Source organism: Dioscorea cayenensis, unplaced genomic scaffold, assembly GCF_009730915.1.
Source record: "Dioscorea cayenensis subsp. rotundata cultivar TDr96_F1 unplaced genomic scaffold, TDr96_F1_v2_PseudoChromosome.rev07_lg8_w22 25.fasta BLBR01002032.1, whole genome shotgun sequence".
NCBI lineage: Eukaryota > Viridiplantae > Streptophyta > Magnoliopsida > Dioscoreales > Dioscoreaceae > Dioscorea > Dioscorea cayenensis.
This window is the reverse complement of record NW_024088423.1, coordinates 11058-26254: the sequence shown is the minus strand read 5'-3', so window position 1 is coordinate 26254 and position 15197 is coordinate 11058. Positions and strand designations below refer to the sequence as shown.

The following is a 15197-nucleotide window of genomic DNA, read 5'->3' as shown; positions in this document are numbered from 1 at the left end:
TTATAGAGTTATAAACTACTAATGCAGCTCATGAAAGTTTGGTGTATGTATGACATGTCACTAATTGCCCGGTGACATATAACCCTGCTATATATTAAATTTCTAGCGATTGCTAAATCAGCTAAAACGCGCGCTCTACATTTCTATACACTTGCCATGCTATTATTATATATATATATTTAAATGCGATATAAATTCAAACTAATCTTTGGGGCTTGTTTTTATTTCCTTATAAAAATAAATATTTAATTTACCTGTTTTTCAGAAATGTTTCAACAACATGGTCTGTATGAAAAAACATAGGTTTCAAATTTTTGAAGGATCAAAACAAACTATTTGCACATGGAATAAACTGAGAAAATAAGCATATCTGAGATGTTTTAAACGGACGTCACTGCTAAGTGAAATTGATACGTTTTTCATTTACATGCTGTTAACATCTTCAACAACCAGAGAGGATGAAAAATAAAAAGATGAATTTCATATGAGTTCATTGTTTATTTTTTAATGTAAAATATCCCACTGTCAAACAAAAACTGACATTTCCAAAACTAGTTAAATTCACACATACAGTATTAACTTTGGGATCATACTTGAAAAATAAAATTTAATACATAACTTTACATAACTTTGACATGAACTTCTATAATAGCCTGATCTAACATATAAATGAGTTGGAAAGCAAATCAAACGGATGATAATAGTCCCTTGAACACAAGTGCTGATTTTGCTTTAAAATGAGTTTCACACATGCAAATCCTTTGGATCAGGAAGCAAAAATATCGAATCTCAGATCACCTATTCATCGGAAGCAGTCGATCCTCCTGCAGCTTTCTCTTTCCGCTTCTCTCTGCGCTTCTTGTTTCTCAGTGCATTCTTGCTCAATTCTCTGCACTCAGTAAGGAACATTTTAAGAGTAAATTAGTTGCTTGCTAAGATTGTTATTGCCTTATTGGTAGAAACACAAGGTGGAAGTCAAGGCAACAAAACTCACTCAGTAGATGCCCTCCCCCCAAAAAGCTGCAATTACAAGTACAAGAATCAATTTTTCACACAAAATTAACCAGAAACTTCTTATTGTAGAAGATACAAGAATAATAATTTTAAGAAATTAAAAAATGAACAAGCAAATCATCAATTTAATCCACATGGTCATTAAGTAGTTTCATTTGAGATTAGTGGTGAAATCACTGAATAACTTTGATCTTGCGCAGGTTGCACAAACAGTAATTGTATGAGTGAATTGTCATGCTGAAATCCATGTACGTGAAGACATATGTTCAATTAATCTATTACGTCTGTAGGCTCAAAATGATATTTGTTAGCAAACAACAACTAATTCACATTATTCCTTCTCAGAGTTGCATTACATTGGACATCAAAATGCAAGGAGAATACTTAAAGATTTGTTGATCTGTCGAAGCACTAAAAACACTGCCAAGGCTACTTTCTTTGAAAGTTGAAGCATGTATATTTGATAACTGTTCAAATAGTTCTGCGATCAGCATATTCACTAAATAACAAAATCCTTTCCCAAACCAATATCATCCAAAATCCCTTAATAACAAACAGAATGCACAAACCATAATGCTAACACAACCGGAAGCTAACCACCAATATAGATTGCTATAAATTCTCTAGGTGTGAGTTTATACATAACCCATAGAGCATGGGATGAAATGGCAGTCTCATAAGTGGGCCAAACTAGAGGAAGTTGAGTTTCGGTGCTAATCCATTTCGTCGTCCAGTAGCTACAACAGTTTTTTTGATCGGTACCGCAGTAGCTCTTTGGTTAGGTATTGGAGCAACATTACCTATTGATAAATCTTTGACTTTAGGTCTTTTTCAAATTGATTTAACTTCAATCATGAAATACCGTGGCGTAGGTATCTAGGGGATAGTCGCTTTCTATGAATTCAGTCAAGGGAATTAAAGAGTTTTGAGCATTTGGTGTTTGTTTTGCATGAAGCAACTTTGCAGTATGTTGCGGGAGATGATGTATAAAGATTAAATTTGGAAGTGATTACCTCCAACCAAATCCTAGATGGTGGTTTGTCAAAAAATAAAAATAAAAAATAAAAAAATAATTCTTAACCCAATCTACCCAACCTCAACCTCCACTGAACACCAGTTGGAATTCGCTAGGTACCAACGAGTTCAAGATGGTTGATCCTACAGTCCAAATGGGGAAGTGGCTCAATTTCAGAACTCTTAGGAACCGGAGTTTATGGGGAATTAAACATGAGAACTACGGAACTTGAGTAGGAGGGTGGCAACCAAACACCTCTATATAAAAAACATACCTGTTCCTGAACTGCAGCAGCACTCTTAGCATGAGGAGGTCGATATGCAGCAGGTTTTTGAGAAGGAGGTGTTGAATTATTGTTGGTGGGTTGTGATAATTTGGGATCTTGTCCTGCAAAAGTGAATAGATGAATGAACAAAAGATGAGTGTGGCTATAGCTCATATCATATGCAAACAACCTTGCTTTTTTCCTTCATCGATGTTTAAACTGCTGACAGACTTGGCAAGATCAGTGATATCACCAAACTTTTCAGGTGCTTCAGGCTTCCAATCCACCTGCGTGAATAATGGATGTCAGTCAAAAAGAGAAGTTGCATTGACATAGTAAAAACTAAAAAGAGAAATGGCAACAAGGAAAGACCTGGTACAATTTATCAAACATTTTCTTGAAATACAACGAACCATTGTGGTGGAAAATCTTTATCCTTCAGAGGGAGAGCACATTAATGTCAGACATAAGACTAAAATTGAAGGATGGAAGAATTGCAATCCACATACCCATTGTCTATTTGTAGCCTTGGTGCTGTTGTAGCAGTCATGAAAAAGCGCCCATCAGGAGACCACTCACTGGTCACAGACCATTCTGCCCTTGTTGTTCCAAGCAATTTTTTTTCTGAATAATCCCAGAATGCCTAAAGAACAAAGACACCCCAACGAATATGACAAAATAGACAAATGCAATGGTGTTCAAGTTTATCCCAAGTTCAGACGGACATCTCTTGTTAAATAAATTTTCAAATTATGAACCAAGAAAACAGAGATTAGGGAGAAAACACAAGAAAGGATCAAAGCTAGAACAAGACAAACAGGGAGAATTTAAAGAGAATTTTCATGGTGGGTTAAGTATATAACTGGAAACCAGGCAGTTATCAGATCTTAAAGGGATAAATGGCAACGAACTTGAGCCACTATGAGTATTTGTCATGCGCAAAACCACATTAGATAAGCAAGTTGAATAGGAATAAATCTAGACATTTAAGAGAATAATTATGACATTTTTTTAAAACATTATTTAGTGAAGAAGTAAATTGGAGTAAACAGCATAAACTATAAGGAATGGAAATCAAGTACAAATAGTGTTAGCGGTATGACTATGACAGATTATTCCTGATCTTCCCACAACACAAAGAAACTGAACCTATTGCTTGCATGACAACAAATCTAACATTTGAAGATTAATGCAGGCACACGTCTCTCTGTGCTGCATCTATGAGTGCAAAAGGAGGAAGAATCAATTAACTTGAAAAATTCCATGCAAAGTACATGACCAAAGACCAAGTAAAATTTTATTAATCAGCACAATCAACCAAATATTGAATTAAATACATCACTGTCCCTTGTCCAGTTATAATAACAATTAACGTACCATATCGCCAGGCAAGTTACCAAAACCTGCTAAGCATAGAACTGTATAACAAAAAATCAAGGACACAAATATGACATAGGGAAAAGGCACATACATCCTAATTTCCATATGGTGGCGATGAACCTGACAATAAATCCCTTAATAAAGTGCTAAAAAAACTACCTCAACTGATAACCATGATTTATAAGTGCTAAAGATAAACAATCTTACGGCATTAAAAGGATACATTTTCCTTTAGGATTCCATCTGATTGTGTTGTACGGGCCAGTACCGAGCTCAAGTATAGGTTTGCATCGCCTGTCATATATTGTTGCTTTTGCAGGCATGACTGAGGAAAGTGAAGGAAAAAATAGAGAAAACAGCCAAAAAAGAAAAGAAATTGATCCAAAATTGTAAGATGAGGATACATCCATAGACTACAGCAAACTCCAATCCTGATGATGACCATTGCACATCATGAACAGGCCCTTCTTTTCCTGTTATTTTCTGTTGCTATGTTAGCATGTTATTACAAACACTGTGTCAATTGGGAATTATCAAATTTAGAGATTTGGGATGAAGAGCATACGTAGATCCACAAGTCCTTCATAGCTTCCATCAGTTGTCAAGTAATTTAGCTTGGATTCACCGTAGTAACTCTTGTTGGTTTTATCCACATCAGATTGGGCAACAATTAAGAGACCATTAGACCCATAATTCCAATGCAATTGCACAGTTGAGCATCTGAAAAAACTCCGGCGGGCAACAGGCGAAGACTGTGAATCCTTATTGCAAGAAAAAATCTGAACACTAGCAGGAATACCCTGAAAAAAAAATCGATGATGACTCATATCAAAGGTAAGTTCCTCAAATCCATTGCCTAAATTCCATGGGACAACCAACCTTTGATTCAGGAACAAATGCTGCAATATGAGACCCAGGAACCCTAGAAAGTTCAATCGCAAACACACCAGGTATCCTCAACCTATAAACCACTCCCTTTGAAAAATCAATAGCATCAAAGAATTGTATCTCATTTGTTGCCATTCGACAGACAACAGACTCATCAGAATTAAATTGCAATGAAGGCCTGAAAATTTAAGATACCAACAATTAGGTAGAGCATTTCATAGTCATCTTGCAACATTTTACTTCAGGCATAAAAATATACCAAGTAGTTTTAGACATATTCTTTTGGGATAGTTGATAAACGGGAGAACCAGTCTGTATATCCCACAACACAACATTTTTTTCTTGTGGCGAAGAGAATTTCTGAAATGTTTGCAGATAGGTACCAAGTGGGGAAATGGTGGCAGCAAGAAGAGATGGGAACTCAAAGGATTTGGTTTCTGTCAAACTGTGACAATCATAAATGCTAACTGTAGAGGAGTTCTTGATCACCATAAGCCTGGATCCATTTTCACTGTATTTTGCAGCAGTGCAGGGCACTCTCGCAAGTTTGACATTTGGTTCACCATCACTAAATGGAGGTCCATTCCAAATTGAGAATCCTTCAGGCTCACGAACTGAGGAAGGCATAAAGAAAAAAATAAATATGCCATTGAATAAGTTATATGTGTGTGTGTATGCGTGCAAGCGTGTCTGTGCGTGTGTGTGTGTGAGAGAGAGAGAGAAGTACATAGAATCTCCAAAAGTGGTGAATTATTCATGTTGACAAAAGGTATGCAACAGTTTAAGCAGCCTCAGATAAAGTTTTTCTCCTTGGCAAACAAGCGCTCTTCCCTTTCTCCTTGAGAAGCCTTCCAACGTGTCCGATATTTCAGCTCCCTAATAAGACAATGTTAAATGAAGCCTTAACATGCAAGCATTGGAAAAATAGGATTTTAAGGCATGCAGCTAGCCTCATGAGTTCTGTGATGCTCTTCTAGCAGTGCCTCTAGTCCACTGTAGAAAGATTTGCATATAGGCAAGAATCACAAACAACAATACATATGCAAAACTTAAACATCAAACTATGACCCCAATCAAAAGCTTGCAAACACTACAACATGGTATTATTGTCAAGGTTTTTAACAGGAAGTAGAATGAGAAAGCAGGTGGCTAATTTTAAGCAAGGAAAAATGTTATGTAACAATTAATGTTTCTAACATAGATATAAACATCTTCTGGAATGACATGAAAGTTTTTAGAACAATAAACAAAGCTGGAAATCCAATCGCAATTATCCTATGAGTTCAAAACATCAAAGCACACAGAAAAGGATTTTCCTAAATGCCAAAAAAGAACAGTAAACATGGACAACATCGGCTACTTCAAGACATTGGTCAAGATAACTTATCCACTTGATTGTTACATGCATAAAAGATATTAAGGTCATCAATTTTCTCATTCAAACAGAGAGAAGAGCAAATATACTTGCACCACCACACATGCAAAAGGACACGGCAAAGACAATTTTTTTATCATTCCAAATACATAATTTTGTATTTGGGAGGAGTGCATTATCATCAAATTGTCGACAGCGACATAATAACATCTCTCAAATCTTAGTTTAATCTACAAAAAGAGGACTTGATCTTGCCTAGTAACTCTCCTCTGCAGAAGTCCTCAAGACACAACAAGAAACCTCCAAATCAAACTTAGACAAGTAATTTCCAGTGAGTATACTTTAGCTAAAAGCTTCACCAGAAGAAATTTGTGGCGTCTCAATTTATAATTGTTGAAATTGTTATGTACCACCATTTAAAAAAAGGCTAGAAAACACCCACAATCTCTTGTTCTGCCTCTACAAAGCATAATCAACATGCTAAGCAATAAAAGAAAGAGAAACTGCGTTTCCAAATCCATGCACAGAATCAAACGAAGACATCAATATCATCTTTTTCACTGAAATCCGATATCAACCATCAAGAGCATAGCATCAAAAGAGAGCAAACAAAATGAAGCAAAAGGAATTCAATCCACCAGTCCAATTTGCATCAAATTACTGATCCAAAACGGAGAAATCAAACAAAGAATCAGATCAAAAACCCTACCAGCAATGTTCCAAGCACTGCTCTTGAAGCAGCGAGCTAGCGAAGGAGAGAGAACAAGAATGAATCGAGTGACGGAAAGGTGTAGTAGGGCTTGGATTAACGGGTTTCGGGTTTGGTGAAGACTCTTCACAGTGTGGGATGTGTTAACGGGTCGGATTTGGATTTAGCGGGTTTCGGGTCTGGCTCAGACTTGGTGCAGGTGGATACAGGATGCTAGGGTTGTCAATTTACCCGGCTCGAAGAACGGGATTCCCATCCCGATGGGAGCCTGAACCAAGCTAAAATTTAGAGAATGAGATTGAGACTGAGATGGGGATATAAATCCCAGTCGGGCCGAGGCTGTGGATGGGGAATCTCTTCCCCCGTCAAAGCAATATATAATGTAAATATTATATATATACATCTATAATGTTAGAAAAATTATTTATATTAAATAAAAATATATATTATTAAAAATATAATATATTTGATGTATTTATATAGTAAAAAGAAAATATAAAAGCAATATATAATTTAAATATTATATATATACATCTATAATGTTAGGAAATTATTTATATTAAATAAAATATATATATTATTAAAATATAATATATTTGATGTATTTATATAGTAAAAGAAAATATATAGATAAAAAATTGGAGTAGGAGATGAGTTTGATAAGTCTGAAGTCAGATACACGGGACAATGATTTATTATCATTTGTATATAATATATATATACAAACTTTTTTAAGCGTTAATTTGATCCTTAATATGAACCTTAAACATAGTTTGGGTAAATATAATTATTAGCAGGCTTATCTCAAGGAAACCGCTATTTTTAAAGAGTTTTTCGGACGGGATTTTTCTGAATAAAAATATAGAGATTTTCACAGTAAGCCCCAGGTTATCTAAATTGCTAAATAAATACAAATTCAAAACAACCAAGTTAAAATTACAAGGGCTTAATGCAATCCGGAAGGATATTTATTAGGATTTTGGTAACGAGAGGTCAAACTTGTACTGATAAAGTTCCACTTATCAAACAATTTGTATTCCTACATTTACACATTCCACGTCTACAAATATAAAGAGAATTGGTGTTTTATTAATCCCTCACCCACATTTTATTCAATAAAATTGTATGGTTTACATTTTAACCACAAAGTTAGATGTATACAATGATCCGAACAAAAATAAAAACTGCCACAAAGTGACAATAAAAGGAGAAGAGACCATCAAATTGGAGTGTTTTCATAATTTTGTTAAGTTATTGATGTGACCAAGTTAAGGATTCACATGTTTTTTAAAAACATACATATTTGAAATCCTGTATATTTTGAAAATATTTTTAAAGAAAGGAAATGAACAAATACCTTCAATTGGAGATTTGATTTGATTTGAGTACCATGGAATAAGTTTCAGAAGACATTTTTGCCACCATGAGAGTTAATATGCTTTGGAAGAGAATTTTTCAGTGAGCTAAATAACTCTCAAATAATCAAATCTTATATCTAATTATCAACAAAATTATACCCCCGAATGCCAAACAACAATTTAAAACATTACGATTAAGAGTTTTTGCCACTTGGGATTGAGGGTGCCTGAGGAGAAAACACATCAAGTTCATTCGTGAAAATGATATTACAGTCAGAACTAACTTACAAAAACAATAACCACAGCCTACAAATATTTGAACATAGCTTTCCTGTGTGACGAACCTTTTGCCTGTTGCACCACAAAAATAAAAACATGTTAAGGTTTTTCCCTACGCTGCAGCTCAAATCAACGTTGCAAAAACCTAATTCATAAACATACAAAGTGTAGAATTTTTCAGTGGCATACGTGAAACACAATGGCAGGGATAAATTGTGTCTTATATCAAAAAGTTGATAGCAAAGAGCATAAGCATGCATCATGAGGGGCTCACCATTTTAGAACTTGAGGGCTGTTGTCCATGTACCCTGAACACTAGGGTGTTAGTGACGTGTCTTGTCCTTAGTTTGATCACTTTTCCTTCCCACGCGTTTCTTAGCCTGGTTGCATGGAGCAAGAATCTCCTCCGAGGTCAGATTCTTCCACACAAACAACTCGCTGATTGTGATTCTCTGCATTTAACAACACCAGAGTGGGATGGTTTTTTCCTTTAACAATTACTAGGCTTTATATTTATCATGATAGAGTTTGGCTCATATGATCTAGGAATCAACAATCATTCACCTCATGTAAATATAAAATCAAAGGGAGAAGGTTAGGTACAATGTTGGAACAAAAGAAAATAGCAACACTACAATTATTTACTGATCTGTACTAACATTTTTGACTTTATACTATCATGATAAAGTTAGGGTCATGAAGAGGGCAGAAAGATGACTTTTTGCCTATATACATACATGTAGCACTTATATTATAAACCAACAAAGTTTTTCTTTTGGGTTTACATACTCAAATTTATGGAGATGAACAGTGCAACCAAGGTATTTTTAGAAAATAACATACTGAGAGGGTTCAACATAAAGATAAGGATAAAAATATTTGTTTTTGCCAGCATTCAATGTACGCAGCAGTAGCAGTGGCAGTGGCAATAGCAATGGCATTGATCAAGACTTGCAAACTTTGTAATGTTCAGAAAAGTTATTAATTCTTCTATCACCACAAGTAGAACTAACTATTTAGGAGCGACAAACTGATGATAAATTGGCAGTGTAATAGAAAACATCAGAGCAAGCTAATATACTCACTATAAAAGCGGCTTTCAAATGAGGATGCTGGCTACGAATAAGTTCTGTGACCACATCTAGCTGAGGATTTTTCTCCTTTAAAGTGAGGCAGATTCGATTCCATAAAGGCCCTATTATTTATATGCCAATCAACAACCATTAGGGATGTTGGCCAACAATCAAAAGCGTTAAGATAAAAGAAAAATCTCACAATAAAACTGAGTTAAAAAGAAAATAGAAACATAAAAATAATATAATTGTATCTGGACATAGATGTGACAAGTCATGCATAAGAATAATGATCAATCTGATTCTTGCAACATTGGCTTTAAGTTCCAATTCAGTCCTTACTAAACCCTAATAAAACCAGAGGTTGACTGTCATATCCCTTCAATCCATAAATTCATTTCCCTGAACTCTTTTTCCACTTGCAAACCACAAAAATACAATTTATTTGCTTATCTCCACCTTCTTTCCATCTCCAGCAGGACTTTCTATTCAGATGCACTATGGTCTAGCCCATTGAATTTATTTCTAGGAATTCAGCAATTACATGCAAAGCAGTAAATATAATAAAATTGTGTGTTCATAAGATTGCTAGTACACAATGTCTTGAGTATACTTCAAAAATATTTAAATGTTGAAAAAATCAAATACATAGCAAAGTAACAAATAAATTCAAACATGATCAAGAGTTAAAATTTACGTCAGAGAGAAATACATATAATAAAGAGAAAAACTAAAGATCATCTTGACCTGAAAACTAGGCTAACCGTACCATATAAAAATTATCAGTTAATATATACAGCTTCAACATCCCACACTTCAACAAATTTAATTGCATACATCTTTCACTCACTTAACAGTGTCTAAACAAAAATCAAATAAATATTAGAGCCATAAAGTCAAAATGAAAAGGTACCTGATCCCTCTGCTGCTTCCTCCCCAATCACAATAGCTGCACCACCAGCTTTTGAAGCTGTCAAACACCTCGTAGTGCCATTAACCTTAACACCGAACAACAACACTGCTTTACCAGACAAGAAGAACAAATAAAAAGAAATTCCTCCTCATTGTCAACAACAAAGGGACTGAGAATGAATAGTGAAACTGAATTAAAGCACTTCACATGACAATCCATATAATTGCAAGTAAAATTACTAAAGCATTACAAATTCAAACCGTTGAGATATTGAGATATGTACATAATAATGAACAAGTGAACACCCAAGTAATTCTGAAAAATTAGAATTAACATATGAATCCAGAAAAAATCATTGTCCCAACACCTCAACCCTAGCATTCAACAAAGAAATCCTCAATAAGCTTTTGCATAAAAAAAAAATGTCATCTTTTTACATTTAAAATAGTTTGAAGATCATATTCCACAATACAGCATCAACATATGAAATTCAACAAGTAGGTCTAAAAATCAGAAGGAAAAGTAAAGAAATAAAACAACATCAGCCTGAGAAATTTAACAAAATAGATCTAAAAACAGAGAAAAATAGAAACGAAATTACATGACATGGGAGGGCTGAGATCGATAAAACAAACAAGGAAGCACCACAAGATTTCACAAATAACCTACAACTTCCATGAATCCAGGCAAAAACACACTGTCCCCTAAACCCCTAAACCCTAGATCCTAAATAAGCTCTCCCTTCAAAAATTCCATAATTGTTCCATTTGAAATGTTTCATATCACATTCCAGAAGAAAATTCAAGATTCGGAAGGTATAAAATCAAAAGAAAAATAGAAATGAAATCACAATGCAAGGAATGGGATGAGATAGATCATGCCATGAGGGATTGCTAAGATTGATTCGAAACAAGAAAACTATAAAAGAATCAAACCTGAGGCTTATTCGGAGGTTTGGAGACGACACGAAGAGAACGCGAGCAGCAGCGACGGCCCTAGGGCATAGGATGGGATCGAGTTGAACAATTCACCGAGCTTTTTCTATATTATTTTTATTTTTATTTATTTTTATTTTTGTAGTGATATATCACACACAAAAGTGGGAGTAATAATACATCTCATTATAATATATCTTTATCTCATGTCTATAAATTCCAAACATTATTTAAAATGTAACTTTTTACAGATAAAATCTTAATTTACATTGTAAAACGAAAAAGGTAAAATATTTATAAATTATTTTCAAAGCTTTTTACTAAATTATAAGATACATCACTATGTTGTACCGGTCCAAATTTGGACCTAGGATCTCTCTTATTTACTGTGAATGCAGTTAGGGTAAAATGGTCGATTCTGCGTTAATAGATTTTCTATGGATTGCACAGTGGGTTATATGCGAAAATCCACGCCAAAAATAGGGGACAATCGGTCATTTGGTTTTCTGTTCACATTCCTATGTTAGAGGACAATAGAGTAATTTAGAAAAAGAAAGAAAATTTTTATGTAGACCCATTACTGTGTAGTTAAACCACCCTATTCCTGTAGTTTTTGCATTGATTCTGTCTGGTACTGTAGCATCCAGATACCAGCTTTAACTAACACCCGACAGACCGAGAGTTAATATCAAAATCCTTTTCTTTTCCTTCTCCTTTCCTTTTCCTACTTTGCTTCTTCATGCCTACGAGAACCCTCAAAAATATGGAAACTATTTCCCAGACCTATCAATTGAGGTGAACCAACGCCGAAATTTACTCCCCCATATCCTCTTGAGTAAGGTAGAGCCTTTATCAGAGAGTTTTTAGTATGTATTTCTTTCAGTATTTTCATTGTATTCATTGTTTGAAACCTAGACTAAACCCTTAGATTTTCCATGATTTGTAGGAGTTTGGGCTTTCAAAATGAAGCCCTTGATGTTGTCAAAAATTGTGGCAAAATTCCATCGTTTGATGTTGTAAATGAGAAAAAATCATTGTAAGGTTCAGAATTTTCATGCAGAGCAATCCACGTGTTCATGTACTTAGAAAAACTTTGGCCTTTTCTTGTAGTTTTCGATCCAGTTGAAACTCTTCATTCACTCAACTTTATTGGTACAAAGGTATTTACTCCATTACGAGGTCGTTTTGGGTTCGAAAATGACAATGTTTTGCCCTCACCCTAAGGTTTCGTATTAGACATGTACTAAATGCATTTGCATGCATTTTCTTTTAGCTATCATTCTTGTGTTCATTAATATTTTGGATTCCTCTTGTAGTCGGCGGTGAAGCACCCTAGCAGGAAACCGCTAATCGGTATCAGACGTCTCCACTCGGTCAACATGTACGTGCAGTGGAGTTCATGTTGAGTCGCCTGATCCCATAATGGCATTATGATAAGGATCTAAGATGGTTAAAAGTATAAGGAAGGGTTAAATAGTAAAAGACTTGTGAAAGTAAATATCGATGATGTGTAGAGTAGGTTAAATCATATATATATATATATATATATATTGGCATCTACTTTTTAGAAATGGTTTGTAAAGCCTCTCACTTGTATAAGTATGCTTTTTGATATTTATGGTTACTAAGACAAAAGGTTTTCATTTCCCGATCGCATGTTTCTTGGATTGTGGATATTATAGTGAATTTAATGTTATTTGGTTTTTATTGTCTAAAGAAATGTTTTCAATCAACTGCAAAGCTCACATGTTATTGTGTTAGTTCTTAGCATTTGGAAAAGCGTTTTTGAACATATTGACATATAGGGATCGAAAAGTACTTGCATGAGAGTGTGATGTGTTTTGTTATCTTTTGACATTGGCTTTAGTGAGGAAATAATGTGTATTCTTCGAGATGTAAATACTGTCCCGGATAAAACCATGTGATATATTTATACGTTTGTATTATTATTTACATTTACGTGTTGGTTTTGGATGAGTGACAGTGGCTAAGGCCCAACTACTACGATGCGTGGGTCCCTACGGGCCCGACCCTTTTAGAGGATGGCGTGTGTGGACCGAGTGTTGATCTGTCCCAGATCAGTGGGAGCGTAGAGCCGATTGGATGACCGCAGGGATCCCGGTAACCACATGGGACAGGTGGGCCAACGTCAAGGGTGCGAAGACCTTGGCGGCTCTCAACATATCGCGACGGCGGCTAATGTTGGAAAGAGTGATTTTAGGCCATTGCTTATTTGATCGAAATTTTATTTGTTTAAGTTGGTTCTTTTACTCATTTTGGTAACTTATATCAAGCATTTGTTTTTACATGCTAATGTTTTATCTATATTCGTGAGAACCTATGTTTTTGGTTTTTAAATACACGTTTCTTATCCTATGCACTTTCATTGTGTTTGTAAATGTAAACATTAGGGTTCATTTATGTTATTGTAAAATCGTGTTTTAATATATTTCGCGATTTGTTTTGATATTCTTTTGATTTGTGCTAAGCCGTTCCACTAAGCGATACGTTACTACCCTTCTCCTCACTTCCGGTTTAGTGGTTTTTGGTGAAATCATGAGCGAAGTGCTTGGCAATTTGTATCCCAAGTCGGGGTTGTTTATTTCATATAATCGAGGTTGCGTTGTATGATTGCAGTGAGATCCACTTTAATGTTCTTAACCCTACGTATGCTCTGTGATTTGTCATATCTTCACTCATCCCCATTGACTTTTTGAGTGAAAGTTTTCGCTTTTGCACGCTATTGTTGTTGTGTGTTGTTTAGCGGAGTTTGCCAGGCCTTCTGCGATGACCTCGAGGGTTGAGTGATGTGTGTCGTTCCTCGGGATCGTGTGGCGGTTGCTCCGTTGCGAGCTGCAGTCGGGGCACGTGACAATTTTTATCTACAAAAATATTCAAAACTCAAAATCGATTATTGTAATAATTTATACGCATAATAGTAAAATTATAACAAAAATTAATTTATCAATTAATTTGAAGATCATATATTTTAATTTGAATAATCTTCATATATGTTCAATATATATGTCAAATATCATGTATATATATAATTAGAGAAGTTTTCCCTTATTGGATTAATTGGAAACTAAAAATTAAGAACATATATACAATTCTTTCTTGCTTGTTAAGTATAAAGTTATTTTAATCGCTTATTCTATTAGAATTATAAATTAGAAATAGACTACTTTTTAACTCACATTGTTTAAACCTATAACTGCCAATTATGCTTTTCCATCAAATGTTGCAAGCATTGTTTAAAACCTATAACTAATTATGTCTTTCCATCAAATGTTGCAAAGCACACGTTGATCATAGGGTGCATATGATATCAAAAATTGATCAGTCCATTCATGCGACTCATCCAGATGATACAAAATTTTGGACAAGTCTATCTATACTACTCACATGGATCCGTTACCCACTCGTATACGCATACGACGGGGCTTAAAAATCACCCACCTTTCCTGAAGTGAGGACGTACGATAAACTACTCAAAACCTTTTGGCCTAATTTCCCAGATTAACATATATAATGTCAAGAATTTGCGAGAAAATAAAGCCGAGAAATGAAAGGATAATTCTACCACATAGAGCAAAACAAAAGCAAAGAAACAGAAAATGCATTCGTTTTCCTATTTCCCAACATGACTTGTAGACAAAAAGCAAATTTTAATTTCTTTTGACAAAGCCTACCTCTGTCAATACATAGTTTTCCTATTCCTCCCAACTAAAAAGTTGAGAATAAGATCACTATGACTTGTCCCACATTACATTGTTTGCAACATTCATTCAAATTCAAAACCTCTTACAAAAATCTAGCAACCATGAAGACAAACATGATTGGACACTAGACTCTCAAAGAAAACTACATAGCTTGTCCCTTGGCATTGAGAGACTGGTGGGCTTTTGGGAGTGATCGGATAAAAATGCAGAGGGTGACACGAAAGAGAAGGCCGAGGTATTTTACTTGTATCTTTTAAAGAGCATAGACGAG

The 15197-nt window shown here is 34.9% G+C and overlaps 1 protein-coding gene and 1 pseudogene across 1 annotated transcript; both read right to left on the bottom strand.

Moving 5' to 3' along the window:
- Nucleotides 1-568: 568 nt before the first annotated feature.
- LOC120257350 (eukaryotic translation initiation factor 2A) lies at nucleotides 569-6765 on the bottom strand. The gene is made up of 14 exons (XM_039264834.1): nucleotides 6647-6765; nucleotides 5290-5438; nucleotides 4822-5176; nucleotides 4554-4740; nucleotides 4240-4474; nucleotides 4079-4147; nucleotides 3898-3999; nucleotides 3672-3712; nucleotides 2804-2937; nucleotides 2667-2730; nucleotides 2485-2581; nucleotides 2304-2416; nucleotides 995-1020; nucleotides 569-889 (listed from the first exon to the last, which is right to left on the bottom strand). The coding sequence occupies exons 2-14, from the start codon at nucleotides 5318-5320 to the stop codon at nucleotides 799-801; spliced, it is 1545 nt and encodes a 514-aa protein (XP_039120768.1). The 5' UTR covers nucleotides 5321-5438; nucleotides 6647-6765; the 3' UTR covers nucleotides 569-798.
- A 1796-nt stretch (nucleotides 6766-8561) lies between these two features.
- Nucleotides 8562-10350, bottom strand: LOC120257351 (annotated as a pseudogene).
- Nucleotides 10351-15197: the final 4847 nt, after the last annotated feature.

Coding starts and splice junctions, on each gene's coding strand:
- LOC120257350 (XM_039264834.1), bottom strand. CDS start 5,320: ATGAATAATTCACCACTTTTGGAGATTCTAT. Junction 4,475..4,553: donor CATTTGTTCCTGAATCAAAG/GTTGGTTGTCCC, acceptor TTTTTTTTTCAG/GGTATTCCTGCTAGTGTTCA. Junction 4,000..4,078: donor GTTTGCTGTAGTCTATGGAT/GTATCCTCATCT, acceptor CACTTTCCTCAG/TCATGCCTGCAAAAGCAACA.